The sequence below is a fragment of the Miniopterus natalensis genome, chromosome X, assembly GCF_054644295.1.
Source record: "Miniopterus natalensis isolate mMinNat1 chromosome X, mMinNat1.hap1, whole genome shotgun sequence".
Lineage (NCBI taxonomy): Eukaryota > Metazoa > Chordata > Mammalia > Chiroptera > Miniopteridae > Miniopterus > Miniopterus natalensis.
The window spans coordinates 29,298,193-29,314,787 of NC_142103.1; the positions used below are offsets into that span (position 1 = coordinate 29,298,193).

At 42.5% G+C, this 16,595-nt stretch overlaps 1 protein-coding gene across 1 annotated transcript in view; it reads left to right on the forward strand.

Moving 5' to 3' along the window:
• Positions 1-870: 870 nt before the first annotated feature.
• Positions 871-16,595, forward strand: part of SYTL4 (synaptotagmin like 4) — a 35,700-nt gene continuing 19,975 nt past the window's right edge. Inside the window, exons 1-6 of the mRNA XM_016195692.2 lie at positions 871-1,172; positions 1,425-1,640; positions 1,777-1,886; positions 2,111-2,213; positions 9,685-9,780; positions 10,230-10,305. Coding sequence (XP_016051178.2) covers positions 1,063-1,172; positions 1,425-1,640; positions 1,777-1,886; positions 2,111-2,213; positions 9,685-9,780; positions 10,230-10,305 — 711 coding nt within the window. The 5' untranslated portion in view covers positions 871-1,062. The remainder of the gene's footprint in view (positions 1,173-1,424; positions 1,641-1,776; positions 1,887-2,110; positions 2,214-9,684; positions 9,781-10,229; positions 10,306-16,595) is intronic.

Genomic DNA, 16,595 nt, shown 5'->3' on the forward strand with positions numbered 1-16,595 from the left:
AACAGCAAAGATGTTTGATGGATTTCTATTGTCTATATAATGAATTTTAAAATTCTTAATTGTTAAGAGTATTGAGAGTTATGTAATCTGGCCCTGACCTATCTCTCCTACCATTTCCCCCACCAACAAACATATACTCTGTTCTATAAGGCAAAATTCACTTCTTCTGTAAAACCTTCATGTATACAGTGCTCTCTTTTCCCTCTCTATGCAAGATAGAATTAGTTACTTCCTCCTCTAAGTTCCATAGCATTTAATTTATTATCCCTCTGATAGCACTTAGTACATTGTACTTTAGTTATGTGTATCTGTCTCCCCTGCTACTCTGTGAACTTCTTAAGGGCAGGAACTGTTTTACTCATCTGTCCATTTCCTGCACTTTGCCTAATGCCTGTCAGAGTGGGTGCTCAACAAATGTGCATGAAATGGGTGAAGGTATCCTTGAGGTAGTGTTCACAATAACAACTTTGGGAGGTAGAGTAGGTGATGGAAGTTTTGAAATGTAGCAGAAAGCTGATTGAATCCTGGGAACATGGAAGCTGGTCAGGAAAGGAGAAATGGACTTCAGCTGGCAGGAGTCCCCATGTGGTTTTCTACTCCACTACAGACACCAGCTGTCTAATTTTTTGCATTAATAGACTTGGGGCTTGAGAACATTTAAAGTATTGAAAATTGGATGATTGAGCATCTGCTTGGTGGGGGGGGGGAGTTAGACTCATTTAGTCTGAGCTCTTTCCTGACCAAGATGCTTATGCTGAAAGACCCAACCCTTTCCCAGAGTCATGAATAAGTTTTCCTCCTAGAAAAATCAAAGCCTCTTGATTTTAAGGGTAGGTTTCAGGTGGGGGTAGGAATGGTAAATAGGTCAGATACTTATACATCATCTCTTTAACCTGGCTCAAGGGGAAAGGAATCTACTGAAAGGCTCTAGGGCTGTGGGCCTATTCTGGAGTAAATTATCCGTGTAAAATTAGTTCTTACCTTATTTCAGGCAACTCTGGTAGCTCTCCTAGTCTGGTTGCTTTGAAGAAAGAAGAATAGAAGAAAAAAATAGAATTAGTCATGTCAGAGATGCTTGACCTCTCTTTTCTGTCTGAGATGGAAAGGGATTCGATCCTGAATGTTGTACAGCGAGATGAGGAGCTCCAGAAAGCAGATGAGAAAAGGATTAGGTAAGAGCCCCGGAAAATACATGGGTTCCCAGGCCTCTGACCGATGGTATCCAGACTTTTTCTTACACCTCTCCTATGACTTTCAGGGGAACTTGTGTATGAGGTTTACAGCTCCTCATTGGCTCAGGTTGGGCCCCGAGGTGGCTGCTTTCACAGAACTAAATCGTTTTACTGTCTCTGTCCCACAGCCCCTCTCTAGCTAACCTATGCAGATCCTGAATCCACTTGTACTTCTCTTTTGGCTCTCGGCAGGCGATTGAAGAATGAGTTACTGGAGATTAAGAGGAAGGGCGCCAAGAGAGGCAGCCAACACTATAGCGATCGGACCTGTGCCCGATGCCAGGAGGACCTGGGCCGTTTGACTCCTAAGACCAACACTTGTCGGGGTTGCAATCACCTGGTGTGCCGGGACTGCCGTATCTATGAAAGCCGTGGGACCTGGAGGTGCAAGGTGTGCGAAAAAGAGATGTGAGTGTCACCTATGGCTGAGTAGAGAGCGGAAATGAGGCCCTGGCTGTGGTGAGAGTTTCTCCCCTCAGCCTTCGTTGGTTGGGTGACAAGGGCCATTCTTTATCGATCTGTCATTTCTTTTATTCCTCCCCAGAGAGCTGAAGAAGGCAACTGGAGACTGGTTCTATGACCAGAAAGTGAATCGCTTTGCTTACCGCACAGGCAGTGAGATAATCAGGATGTCCCTGCGCTGCAAACCTGCAGGTACCAGGCCTTTCTCGAGGTGGTTCCTTGAGGCGTTTGACCTGAGTCATTGATCCTCTGGTGTGAAATCCTTGTGTATTCTTATTGGTGGTATCTTACCTTCATGTGCTCAACCTGATTGTGGGGAATATAGAGATTATATTGCCATCCCTTTTGCAAGTGCGACGTGTTTCCCTTTTCCCCCTCATCACCACAACCCTGCCATGATTTTGTTTGTCTTGAAGTGAATAAAAGAGAGACTGTAGGACAGTCCATACTTCATCAGTCACAGATGAGTGATGTCTGGCCAGGAAGAAAGATCATTCAGGAGCAGAAGAAGGAGCCTAGGTAAGAACCAAACCATCATTTCAAGAACTGCTACACACCTCTTTAATTCTATTATTTTTACTTTGTTCTGTTTCTAAAATAATAGGTGTTCATTATAGGAAAACTGGAAAAGTACAGAAAAGAATGAAAAAGGAAGAAAAAGCTCTGCCCTATGTGGCTCAATTGGTTGAGCATCAGCCCATGCGCCACAGGGTTGCTGGTTTGATTCCCGGTCAGGGCACATGCCCAGGTTGTGGGCTTGATCCCCAGTAGGGGGCGCGCAGGAGGCAGCAGATCCATGTTTCTCTCTCATCGATGTTTCTATCTCTCTTTCCCTCTCCTTCCCTTTCTCTCTCTAAAAATCAATAGAAATCTTTTTTTAAAAAAGGAGGAAAAAATATTCCTAATCCTACTACCCATATGTAAACGTTAACACTTTGGCATATTTACTTTATAAGGACAATTTGAAGGTATGTACAAATAACACACACTCATTATTAAAATTTTAATCAGTATAGGAAACAATAAAGAAAACAACAAATCACCTAAATTCCTACTTTCCCAGTGTTCACATTATGTGAAAATTATTCCAGATATATTCTGTGCCAATAGAGAGAGAGGGGGATGGGTGAATGGATACATAGAAAAAACTTTGTAATATTAGATCATAATATATTAAACTAAAAACATTTTGTTTAATTTTACTTGAATGTATCAGAATAAAACACAGAAATAAAGTTGAAGAATTGCTGATCCTCAGACAAATGTTTTTTACCATAAAAGATATTAGTCATTAACATCCCTTTAAGCTTAAGTAAAAAATATTATGAAAATATTGAGCAGCTATTAATTTTTTTCTGTCTTTTTGTTAAAAAACGTTTTGAGATAAAATTCACATACCTTACAGTTCATCCATTTATAGTGTTCAGTGTAGTGGGTTTTAGTATATTTACAGAATTGTGCAACCATCACCCCAATTGATTATAAAACTTTTCATTACCTTAAAAAGAAAGCCTGTATCCCTTAGCTCTCACTATCTTTCCCTATCCCTAAGTAATCACTGATCTGCGTTCTATTTTTATATATTTACCTATTCTGGATATTTCATTTAAATGGAATCATACAATATGTGGTCCTTTGTGACCATCTTCTCTCACTTAACATGTTTTTAAGATTCATCCATGTGATGGCATGTATCAGCACCTCATTTCTTTCTCTTGCCAAATAATATTCCATTATATATAGATACACATTTGTTTATCCATTCATCTGTTGATGGACATGTGGATTATTTCCACTTTTGGTCTCTTGTGAGTAATGCTGTTATGAACATTCATTACTAGTTTTTGTTTGGACATATGTTTTAATTTCTCTTAGGTAGATACCTAGGAGTGGAGTTGCTGCATCAGTCAGTCAGTCAGTCATTTTTTAAATCTACCTGTTACAGTGCTACACGTCCTCAGTGGACTCTCTGCTATGAAAGAGATTAGATTTCTTATACTTCCTCCCAACTCTTTCCCCTCCTTCCAAGTTTTATTACTGAAATTATTATGGCATTTACATTATGCTATCATGAATCATCTTTCTTGTTTTATCTGTTGGCTTAGTTTTAGTTCATATTAAAAGGATTGTATGCTTATAACCATGCATTGTACGACTTCTCTATATTTCTGAATTCTTTACTTTTAGTTATTTCTTAGTCACCTGGGTTTTTTCATTGAGGAATTCCTTCAAGAAGGGCTTGCAGGTGCCATTTTTATTTCAGTCTTTCATGTTAAGAATGTTTGTCTAGAGCCTTTATACTTGAACGATATCTTGGCTGGATATTATGTTCTTGGGTCACACTTTCTTTCCCTCAGCATGTTGTAGACATTACTCTATTGTCTTCTGCCACTGAATGTAACTGTGAAGAAGTCTTAGGCTAACTAGCTAGTTCTTGTTTTTCTCCCTTGTAGGTAACTTACTCTGTGTGTGTGTGTGTGTGTGTGTGTGTGTGTACGCGCACACTTGCCTGAACAAATTCCTTTTATCTTACTTGAAGTTTAGTAACTTAGCAAGGATATGTCTCAGTGGTGTATCTTTCCCAAATATGTGACGTACCCTTGAGTTCTTTCTTTGTTGCTGGAAAATTTTTTTGTACCATATACTCTGAACTCTTTTTCTGTCTCATTTGTTAAGTCCTCCACCTCAGGGACGTTAGATTTCCTTATCCTCGACTTCTGCCCTTTTCTTTTACTATGAAATGCAAGAGAAAAAAGAGAAAGATGAATGCAGTTAAGCATGATTAGCCCAACCCTTTCCTCTGTGCTCTTACTTTGATTTTTAGCCAGTTTCTCTCTCCCTCCTTCCCTTGTTCCCTCCCTCCCTTCCTTTTCGATGTTTCTAATTTACTTATTTGAATGAATGGTCTTACTTGGGTTTTAATTTGTTCTTTCCTCTCAGCCTTCCTTTTCCTCTAATTTTGTTACTTTATCAGCCTGTATTTGAACTCTCGCGCTTTATCAAACCTATATTCTTATTCAATTCCTGTGCAGTGTTAAAGACTCACAAGAGAGCTACTTATTGTCCTAGGGCTATAATCTTCTCCAGAATGGGTTCTTTGTTCATTTTTCAGGTTATTTCTTTACCCCCTCTCCCCACCTAATGGCATATTTATATATTTGCAAGACCATTTCTTTTCATTTTACTCACGTTTAACATGGGAAGTTCTGCCTATATATTTTCTTTGCTCTGATATAGTGTGTGTGAATTCTTCTCGACAGGCTTCTCACCTCAACTTGAAACAATTTATCTCTTCCCCACTCCCAACTACACTTAAATTTAAGGATAAAATATTGCTTTCTGTATACTTCTTTTTTTGTAACCTTAGGGGAGGGGCAAAAGGCAACTTAGGGGTCAAGGGTTTCAGTCTCCTGAAATTCTCTTAAATGCCCCAACTCACTCAACCCAGCTCTGGATGTGTCTTCTAGGTCATACCAGTGCCCTGAGAGATGACATACCCCAGTGGTCTTGTCTGCCTCTGTTGGGGTCCCCCAGGGATATCTGGGGCTATAAATCTGGAGGACTCTGTTTTCCTTGACTTATCCCAGGGCTGCCTAGACACTCACTCAGTCCGAACATCTCCACATTGGAAAGAGTTTTGCTGAGCTAAATCTTTCTTTTGTTTTCTTAGCCATGATCTTTTGAACTTTATGACTTGAGATTTTGTTCCTTTCCTCATTTGGTTGCTGCTGGTGAGTTTTTGGCTTTTTATTTGTTTATTTGTTTTTGTTTTTAGTCCTCACCCAGGAATATTTTTTCCATTGCTTTTCAGAGAGAGCGGAAGGGGGGGAAGAGAGAGAGATGTGAGACACATTAATTGGTTGCCGCCTGCATGCACCCCAACCTCAGCTGGGGATCAAGCCCTCAACCGTGGTACGTGCCCTTGACCGGAGTTGAACCCAGCACCCTTCAGTCTGAGGGCTAATGCTCTAACCACTGAGCCAAGCCGGCTAGGCTATCTTACTTGATTTTATTAATCTTTCTTAAATGTATGCATAGCTCACACTTATTTCAATGTAATATTAGAAGTGTTTTGGATCTTTATTTAGAAGTTTGGTGGTGTTTTTGTGACCAGAAATATGCCATAAGTACTAAACTGTTGTTTATATCAATTAGCCCATGGTAAAATTGGTTTTGTTATATGTCGTTTCACTTAAAGTCAGTTTCCAAGAACCTACGGATGACAAAAAGTGAGGAGTTAGTGTATGTAGTGTGATTTTATCCACACAGCCTTGGGTGGGTGACTCATCTCTTTTAGGTGATGGGGCCCCCTTTTTCCTTTGTGGGTAAGGATAAGAATGGCTTTTATTTCCTGAACCTGATTAACACATCTGACATCATCGGTTAGAATGTAATTTCTGAATCCTATTGCTTCTGGCTGTCTATGACTTCTTGTCTCAGTGGACCCAGAAGACTTATTCATTCTAAACATGAAAACAGATTAAGTGGCCATAAGTGATCTTTTCCATAAAATTATGGAGCTTCAGAGATAATCTAATTCAACCCCCTTATTTTTACAGAAAAGAAGGCAGGATAAGTGATTTACTTAAGATCATACAGATAGTTAGAGCCCAGGACCTCCATCTCTTAGTTTATGTTTTTACTGCACAGATGTCAAATAATTGCTTTTTTGCCCTAGGGTTGTTTGTATTAGCTCTGGATCTCTATGTATTAATCTTTAGGGGAAAATACAAGCAGAAAACACTCTCCATGGACCACTGTTAAACTACCTCTCTAGAGGAATTGGTTCCGCTTTGGGTTCTTTATTCTATGGAGCAAAGAGGGGAAAAGAGTAATTCTAAAGTAAAAATAAAATCAGGCTCCCTGATGTGTCTTGGACTATAAAGCTAATACATCTCTTAAGAAATGACTGCTGTTGCCCAGCCGGGCGGGGCTCAGCAGTTGACTGTCCACCTAGGATCCAGGTGATCAGGGTTCGATTCCCGGTCAGGGCACAGGCCCGGGTTGTGGGCTCGATCAGTGACTCTCTCATCATTGATGTTTCTATCTCTCTCTCCCTCTCCTTTCCTCTCTCTGAAGTCAATAAAGATATATTAAAAAAGAAAAGAAAGATATGACTGCTGTTGCACCTCTTGCATGCCCTAGGGTTTCCACCACTCCTGTCTTTTCATAGAGCTATCTCAAACACCATGTGATAACTTGTAAAGTTTATTGTTTACTGCCTAAGACAGATTTTGCTTACTTCAGTCTTTGTTCATTTACAGTTTCGTTCATTTGTTAACAAATATCTATGAATGCCTACTATTTGCCAGGCATTGTTTTAAGCAGTGGGACACACTGGTAAATACAACTAAGTCCCTTGCTGTGGAGCTTAAATTTGGCGGTAGGAAACACAGACAACAAATAATCAAGTAAATATATATAAGATGTTGACAACTGCTTTGGAGAAAATGAAGTAGACTAAAAGGATGCGGGGTGCGAGGAAAGCCTGTGTGTGCATATGCTGTTTTATTAAGGATACCTAGGGGAAAGTCTTAACCAGATGACATTTGAACAAAGTTGTGAAGCAAGTTGAGGGAGCAGACCCTGAGGGTATCTGGGGGAAAAGCATTCTAGTCAGAGAAAGCAAAAGATATAGAGATCCTAAGGTGAGTTTGTGTTTGGCATCTTTGAGTGTTCTGGAACTGAGTTAGAAGAGGGCAGTGGTAGCATATGAAGACGGAGATGGGGTGGAAAGCAGGTCATGTAAGATTTGTTGACACTTATAAGGGCTCTGTTCTTAACTCCAAGTGAGATGGAGGGCTCTGAGTGATGTGGTATTATTTTTTCTTTTTTTCAATTGAAGTAAAATTCATATAATATAAAATCGATCATTTTAACACTTTAAAAGTATACAATTCAGTGGCTTTTAGTACTTTCAGAATGTTGTGTGACCATCACCACTATCTAATTTTCGAACATTTTCATCAATCCAAAAAGAAACCCTGGACCTATTAAGCAGTCATTCCCCATTTCTCCCAGCCCCTAACCTGCTTTCTATCTCTGTGGAGTTGTCTATTCTGAACATTTTGTATAAATGGAGTCAACAAAATGTCGCCATTTATGTCTGGCTTCTTTAACTTAGCATAATGTTTTCAAGGTTTATCCATGTTGTAGCATGTGTCAGAACTTCCTTCTTACTGTCAGTGATATTTCACTGTATATATGGAACACATTTCATTTATCCATTCACCCATTGATGGACATTTGGGTTGTTTCTACCTGTTGACTATTGTGAATAATGCTACTATGAACATTTGTGTACAAGTTTTTCTGTGGACACATGTTTTCAGTTCTCTTGGGTATATACCTAAGAGTGGGATTGCCGGGCCATATGGTAATTCTGTATTGGATTTGTATTTTAAAAGCTCATTTTGGCTGTTGAGTTGAGGATAGGTTGTGTGGAAACAAGGGCAGAAGTAGGGAGTTCAGTAGGCTATTGCAACCATCCAGGAGCTAGATGATGGTGGTTTGGACTAGAGTAATGGCAGTGGAGGGGGTGAGAACTGGTTAGATTCTAGGTATACACTGAAGATATAGCCAAGAAAATTTGCTAGCACATTGGATTTGTATTGTGAGAGAACAAGAGGGGTAAAGGATTATTTTAAAATTTTTGACCTGAGAAATGAAAGGAGGGAGTTGCCATTTGATGAGATCGAGGGAAGATCAGGTTTGGGGGAGTATTAGGGCTTTGGCTTTGGACTTCCTGTGTTTGAACATCCAAGCAGAGATGTCAAGTAGGCTCTCGGAAATATAAGTCTGACGTTTGAGTAAGAGATAAATTTAGGAGTTATTAATTCATAAAGATTTTGTAAAGAATATGAGACTAGATAAGGTCATTTAGTAATAATTCTAGATAGTGAAGAGAAGCAGTCCAAGGAATAAGCCTGGACACATCTAAAGATTATAGGTCTAGGACATGAGTAAAGACCAGCACAGGAGACTGAGCAGCAGCCACTGAGGTCAGAGGACCAGTAGAGTTTGGTGTCCTGGCAGCCAAATGCTATTACTTCAGACACTTGAGGAAAAATAAATTTTTTTCTTTTCTTACTGCTCTCACAAATTCCTTAAGGTAAAGGGCCCAGGAATTATATTCTTTCCTTTAGGGCTGCTGTTTTGAATGCTTAGGGACATCCTTCATTAAGCTGAAAAAGAATTCTGGTCTTCTGAATATTGTCTTCAAACCATATTGCTTATTTATGTATATACTTTAAGCACTACTGGGGGTATTTAGTCAAGAATGCAGTCAACAAATATTTGAGTGCTCACTCAATGCTGGTTTCTCTTCTAGGCATTGGGAACACAGCAGTGAAAAAGATATGTGCTCACTGATCTCACAGAACTTAGTCTAATGGAGAAAGACATTAAACAAATCATTTGTTTAAATTATTGAACAAATTAATTAATTTCTTTAAAAGACATAAACAAATAATTAGATGTGTGATGACTGCTACCAAGAAATCAGGGTGCCTTAAGAGCACATAGGAAGGTTACTAATGCAGACTTGTAGTGCTATGACCAGAGAGATCTGGAAGGGTTGACAAACAAGGAGAGACCTGAAGGATTAGATTTAGCCAGATTAAGAAAAATGGCCATTGTGAAAAGAACATCCCAGGCAGAGAAAAGAGGGAAGAGGGAGAGTGTTGTCATATTCAGGGAACCAAAAGAGTCTCATCATTCTGGAATGTAAAGTATAAGGCAAGGTGGAGGGTGAGAGATGCATCTGGAGAGGTGAGCAGGGGTCAAGTCATAGGGATTTTCTTGACATGCTAAGGAGTTTGAACTCAATCCCAATAGCCATAGGGAACCACCGAACAGTTTTAAAAGTATACTCAGATATTTATTTTAGAAAGATCACTTAGGCTACCATTGTGAATAGGTTGGAAGGAAGCCTGATGACCGGCAGAAGAACCCACTTCCTTTATACCTTGACTCTTGGGTTTTATTCTAGTGTGCCGTTTGAAGTGCCCAAGCTGAAAAGTGGAAAGAGTGCACTGGAGGCTGAGAGTGAGAGTCTAGATAGCTACATGGCTGACTCAGATCTCAGGTGAGATCCCCCCAAGTTCTCATTTTATTCTCTAGCATCAGGATGCAGGGCTCCTATACCTTCAGTGTTCCTGACTTCTCAGCAAGTAGAATGAAATCTTCTCTCTGACCTTGTCACAAGTCTTTCAGTAGCACTTCAACTGCTGTCTGATCACAGCCTTCAGGAGCATGCTAACTTCCACAGGCTGCTGTGCCTTGGAGGAGTGTTCCTGGGCCAGCAGCAACAGATGCTGCTCTCCTTTAGGAATGGGGGTATGTTTGCGTTCGTGCAAAGTTGCTTATCTGATCATCTCCATTCCTTCAAGGAAAATCTGATGTGAAGGTTACCTTCTGGATTTAGTGACTACAATGACCCTGAGCCAGTGGCTCTCCTTCCCTAGAGCTTGGGTCCCTAGATAGAAGAGGAAGGGGAGGAGGTGATTTTGTTATAACTTCTGTATCTACCTATAGGAGAGACTCTCTGGATAAATCTGGCCTCTTTCCAGAATGGAAGAAGATGTCTGCTCCCAAATCTCAAGCAGAAAAGGTAATCTCTCTCTCTCTCTCCCACCCTCCTTCCCTCCCTCCTCTCCCACTCTCTCTGCTATTCCATTCCTCAGAAAGAATTTAAATCAAAAGTTTAACTAAACAAATTTTAGTTCAGATTCACTTGGGAACATTTTCTAAGGTTTTGCTTGAAATGTGAGAAAATAGGTTTTGAACTACTTCCTAGGATTAAATTAAATTCCTAAGATTAAGCATTCCTTTAAGTTTGTAGTAGTTTAGTGAAACTCTGAGCCTTATTCTTTTTAATTTTTATTAATTTTTAAAAACATTTTTTCTTTTTTTTTTTCTTTTCTTTTCTTTTTTAATTTATCTTTATTGTTGAGAGTATTACAGGTATACCATTTCCCCCCCCAATTGATCCCCTCCACTTCCCTCCCACCCCCTTCCCAGGCCTTTACCCCATAATTAACTGTGTCCATGGGTTATACATATAACTTCTTTGGTTAATCTCTTCCCACCATCCACCCCCCTTCCCTCTTTCCCCTGAAATATGATCGTCTGCTACATGTGTCAATGTCTCTGGATCTATTTAGTTCATCAGATTCTTTTGTTCATTAGCTTCTTCTTAAAGAAGACCCTTCAACATTTCCTGTAGTGCTGGTTTGGTGGTGATGAACTCCTTTAGCTTTTCCTTGTCTGAGAAGCTCTTTATTTGACCTTCAATTCTAAATGATAGCTTTGCTGGGTAGAGCAATCTTGGTTGTAGTTCCATGTTTTTCATCACTTTGAATATTTCTTGCCACTCCCTTCTGGCCTGCAAAGTTTCTGTTGAGAAATCAGCTGACAGTCGTATGGGTGCTCCCTTGTAGGTAACTAACTGCTTTTCTCTGGCTGCTTTTAAGATTCTCTCTTTGTCTTTAACCTTTGGGATTTTAATGATGATGTGTCTTGCTGTGGGCCTCTTTGGCTTCCTCTTGTTTGGGACCCTCTGTGCTTCCTGGACTTGTAAGTCTATTTCATTCCCCAGGTAGGGGAAGTTTTCTGTAATTATTTTTTCAAATAGGTTTTCAATTCCTTGGTCCCTTTCTTCCCCTTCTGGCACCCCAATAATACAAATGTTGGGCCTCTTGAAGTTGTCCCAGAGGCTCCTTGTACTATTTTCATATTTCTGGATTCTTTTTTCTTTTTGCTCTTCTGGTTGGGTGTTTTTTGTTTCCTCATGTTCCAAATTGCTGATTTGATTCTCAGCGTCCTCCAATCTGCTGTTGATTCCCTGTAAATTATTCTTCATTTCAGTTCCTGTAGCCTTCATTTCAAATTGGTACTTTATTATGTTATTAACTTTCTCAGTTATTTCCCTAATAGTCTGCTTAAACATCCTTATAACCCAAATTCTGAACTCTGTATCTGTTAGCTTGCTTGGATCTATTTCATTTAGTTCCTCTTCTAGAGATTTCTTCTGTTCTTTCCTTTGTGACATGTTTCTTTGCTTCCGCATTTTGGCTGCTTTCAGGTGTTTGTTTCTATGTAGTAGGTAGAGCTGCTATGTCTCCTGGAATTGGTAGAGTGGCTTTGTGTAGTAGGTGTCCTGTAGGGTCCAGTGGCTCAGCCTCCCCAGTCATCTGAGCTGGGCCTTCTAGGTGCTCCCCTGTGTGGGCTGTGTGCACTGTCCTGTTGTAGTTGAGCCTTGGTTGCTGATGGCGTCCCTGGGAGGAACTGACCCCCTGGCCAATCAGCTGTGAGGACCAGCTGCAACCACAGCCAAAGAGCTGCTGTGCTGGAGACACCCCTATGGAGCAGGATTTACTTCAGTGGAGCTTTGGTGTTCACAAGTGCACCCCTTGAGTGTGTCACTTGTGGATGTGGTGGGGTTGTAATCCAGCGTGGTCGAGTGTGACCACCAGGTGCACTGTCTCTGGGGCCTCCCGGGAGGTGCAAAGTCAGCCTGTGCCAGTGCCCTGCCCAGGGCCACCCAGCATGAGCCACACAGCAAACCGTAGCTGGCTGCTCCTTGTGCTGGGCTTGGAGGAGCCCAGGAGAGGCCAAGCTATGAGCCAATGCGGCTGCCGCTAGTGCCAGGCCTGGGGCCGCTTATCAAGCTGTACGGGGCACCCTGCTGCTTGTTTGAGAGATTTTAGGAAAGTCCTAAGCATGAGGCTCGAGAGGCCACTTGCGCAGAAAAGCCCCTGGAAATGGCCTGGATGAGCCTGCAGGTGGGGAGGGCGGGGCCTCTGGGAATCACGGGGCGGGGCCAACGGTGTGAGTCAGATGCTGGCGATTCAAACATGGCGCCTGCCTGCCGGCTGTGTGCGGGGAGGACTGGAGAAAGGAGCCATGGCCTCCGCCAGCCCTTCTGCCTGGGAGGGAGCCGCCCTCCGCCTCTCGCCCGGATCTCAGGCAGGTTAGTTCCCCCCGAGTGTCCCGGGTCCTCTCAGGCCGCTGCCCGGCGCTGGGCTCAGAGGGAGCGTCCGAGTGAGTCCGTGCCGGGCCCTTTAGAGGAGCTGCTGGGGCTCCCGCGGCCTCCACGACCCTCAGGGACAGTCCCCGCTGGTTTCACAGCCCGGAGTTGTGGGGACGTCTCTTCCCGGCCTGGAGCCCTGGGCTGGGGGCCCGCTGTGGGGCTGGGACCCCTTGCTCCACCGGGAAACCTCCGCCGCCGAGATTCCCTCCGGGGTTTCAACCGCGGCACCGGGTGTGGGCCCGCAGCACGTCTTTGTGATTCAGCCCCGACCTGCCCGCGTCTGCGCCCCTCCTCCTGGTCTCGGTGCTTCTTCAGCTCCCTGGTTGTGGGGCTTCTGTGCAGCCAGATTTCAGGAGGCTCAGGATGGTGGTTCTGTATTTTAGTTGTAATTTTGATGTGGTTGCGGGAGGCGGCGGGTGCAGCGGTTACCTACGCCACCATCTTGTTGTCTCTCAAAAACATTTATTTTTCAGTTACAGTTTACATTCAATATTATTTTGTTTTGGTTTCAGGTGTACAACATAGTGGTTACATAATCATGTACTTTACAAAGTGATCCCTCCTATATTTCCAGTACCCACCTGGCATCACACATAGTTATTCCAATATTACTGACTGTATTCTCTATGCTGTAATTTACATCTCTGTGACTGTTCTGTAACTACTAGTTTGTACTTCTTAATCCCTTTACCTTTTCATCCATCCCTCAAACCCCTCCCCTGTGGCAACTGTTTGTCTGTTCTCTATATCTATGAGTCTATTTCTATTTTGTTTGTTCCTCTTTTTGTTCTTTAGATTCCACATATAAGTGAAATCATATGATATTTTTCTTTCTGTGTCTCACTTATTTCACTTAGCATAATACCCTGTATGTCCATCCATGCTATTACAAATGGTAAGATTTCATTCTTTTTTATGCCTGAGTAATATTCCATTGTTTATACTATATATGTACCACTACTTATTTTTCCACTTCTCTATGGATGAGCACTCAGGTTGCTTCCATATCTTTCAGGTTGTAAATAATGCTGCAGTGTACACAGGGGTGCATATATTCTTTCAGATTACTGTTTTTGGTTTCTTTGGATAAATACACAGAAGTAGAATCGCTGGGTCATAAGGAAGTTCCTTTCTTTTTGTTAATCTTCACCCGAGGATATATTTTTCCATTGATTTTTAGAGGGAGTAAAAGGAACAGAGGGAGGGAAAGAGAAAGTGAGAGAGAGAGAGAGAGAGAGAGAGAGAGAGAGAAACAGAGAAACAGAGAAACATCCATGTAAGAGAGACACATTGATTGGTTGCCTCCTACACGCAACGCGACCAGGGCTGGGGACTGAACCTGCAACCCAGGTATGTGCCCTTGACCTGAAATGGAACCCACAACCCTTCGGTGGATGGGCCAGCCAGGCCAGGGCAGAAGTTTCATTTTAAATTAAAAATTTTTAAAGAACCTCCACACTGTTTTCCAAAGTGGATGCACCAACAGCGTATGAGGGTTCCCTTTTTTCAATATCTTTGCTAACACTTATTATTTGTTGATGATTTATTGATGATAGCCATTCTGACAGATGTGAGGTGACATCTCATTGTGGTTTTAATTTGCATTTCTCTGATGATTAGGGACACTGAGCATCCTTTTCATATGTCTTTTGGGCATCTGTATGTCCTCTTTGGAGAAATGCTGTTGAATCCTTCTAGTATATTCTTCAATTCAGATATTGTATTCTTCATCTCTTGTTCTTTTTGATGGTTTCTATGTCCTTTTTATGGTTACTATCTTTTTATTGAAGTTTTCTCTGAGTTTTTCTATTCTTCTAATTTCCCATTGTTTTGAATGCTCTATCTGGTAGATTTCTTGTCTCCATTTCATTTAGTTCTTTTTCTGGAGACTACTGTTCTTTCATTTGGTGCATGTTTCTTTGTCTTCCCATTTTAGCTGCCCCTTTGTATTTGTTTCTGTGTATTAGGTACATTTGCTATGTTTCTGAGTCTTGGTAGGTTAGCCTTATGTAGTAGGTGTCCTGTGGGTCTTTGTGACACATTCTCCCTGATCATCTAAGCTGGGTGACCCAGGACTGTCCCATGTGTGGGTTATATAAGCCCTTCTGTTGTAGTTGAGTCTTTATTGCTGTTGGCCTCTGTTGGTGGGTCAGCTCTCAGGCTGGCTAACTGTGAGGATTGACCCTAGCCACAGTGTATGAGTTGCTGTGTGTAAGCTGACCCCAAAAAGCGGACTTTCTCCAGCTGGTCTTGCCTGCTGAGACCTCCCTTTGTGTATGTCACTTGTGGAGCTGATTGGATCATGCCTTCATGTGACCTGGAGCTAGCCACTGAGTGTGTTTGTTCTGATGCCTCCTGGGAGGGATTCTGTTGCAGGTCAATGTCAGATGCTGCCTATGATCTGCCCTGACATACCTGTTAGGAGCTGCAAAGTGATACGTGATTGGTAGTTGCCTGTGTTGGGCCGAGATGTGCATGGGAGGGGCCAAGCAGCATACCAAGGCTGGTGGCCACCAGTACTGGGCCTGGGGCAGGTCAGCATAAGGCTCAAGGCACCCTAGTATCTGCTACTACCTGCCAGCTGCCTGTTAAGCTCAAGTAGTTAAAGCCTCAGATGGTACATGAGTTACTTGAGGCAGGTTCACAGTTGGTCACCAGGTAGGAGTAAATGGTGTTCATCGGGTTAATATAGATTCAAACTCAGCACCAGTGCTGAGTGTGAGGCCACTCAGCAAAAGTCTCTGGATACAAGGTCAGGTACCATCTACCTGTAGTCTGCCGACCTCTAGGATGAGACTGGGTCTGAGGGAGTCATCCGAGTAGAGCCAGTAGAGTTCATCTGGTTAGAACAGATTAAGATTTGGCCATGCAGAAGGATGGCTCTGCACAAGAATGATGGTACCTGTCAGCCACATGGAAAGACATCCCTTGCCCTAAAGCCACTAAACTCAGGGAGTCGGCAGGGTTGGGCTAATGCAGTTCTTCAGGCTGATGCTATGGTGGGCCCAACACAGGAGCATTGGTACCAGTAAGACATGTGGGGGGAAATGGCCCTAGCCCTAAAGCCACACAACTCAGTCTCTTCCTGTGTGTCTCTGACACCCCCTAAGATTGCTTGGAGTCCTTGAAGAGTTTTTTTAAGAAAGACTGCAATGCAGGCCCAGGCTGGTTGCTGCTGGTAAAGCCTACAGCTGAGTGTGAGCTGGGCAGGGTGGTGTATAAAAGAGTTGGCAGGGTGGGTTTGTGTAGCTCTCTCCTGGCTGATGCCATATGGAGAGGAGTGCTTGACCCAGGATCAGATGGCATCTGTGTGCAGTGTGGGAGAGGGACTTAACACAGGGACATTGATGGCAGTCCCTCTAGCCCTGGTCCTGAAGCCACACAACTCAATTTCTCCCTGTATGACATTGGAATCCTATGAATTGCCATCCCTCCATTGTAGCCCAGGGTTTGTGCCTGCAAGTGAGATTTTGTGCACTGCTTTTTTCAGAGGGTGCCTGGGTTTCCAGCAATCTCCCATCTGACCTGAGTGGACAGAATCCCCACTGATTTTCAACACCAGATATTATGTGGGCTCTTCTTCCATGTACTGGTACTCTGTTCTGGGAAGCCCGGCATGGGGTTGAGATCTCCTGCTTCTCAGGGGAGACCTCGGCAGCTGAGATACTCTTTTAGATTCTCAACCATGGCAGATGGGTGTGGGGCCAGCCTTTTTTGCATCTCTACCCTTCCTACCAGTCTCGAAGTAGCTTTTCCTGTAAACCTTTAGTTATGGGACTTCTGTTCGGCCAGTTTTCAGATGGTTACCCAGGTTGATTGTTCTATAATTTAGTTGTAATTTTGATGTGGTCCTGGGAGGAGGTGAGTGT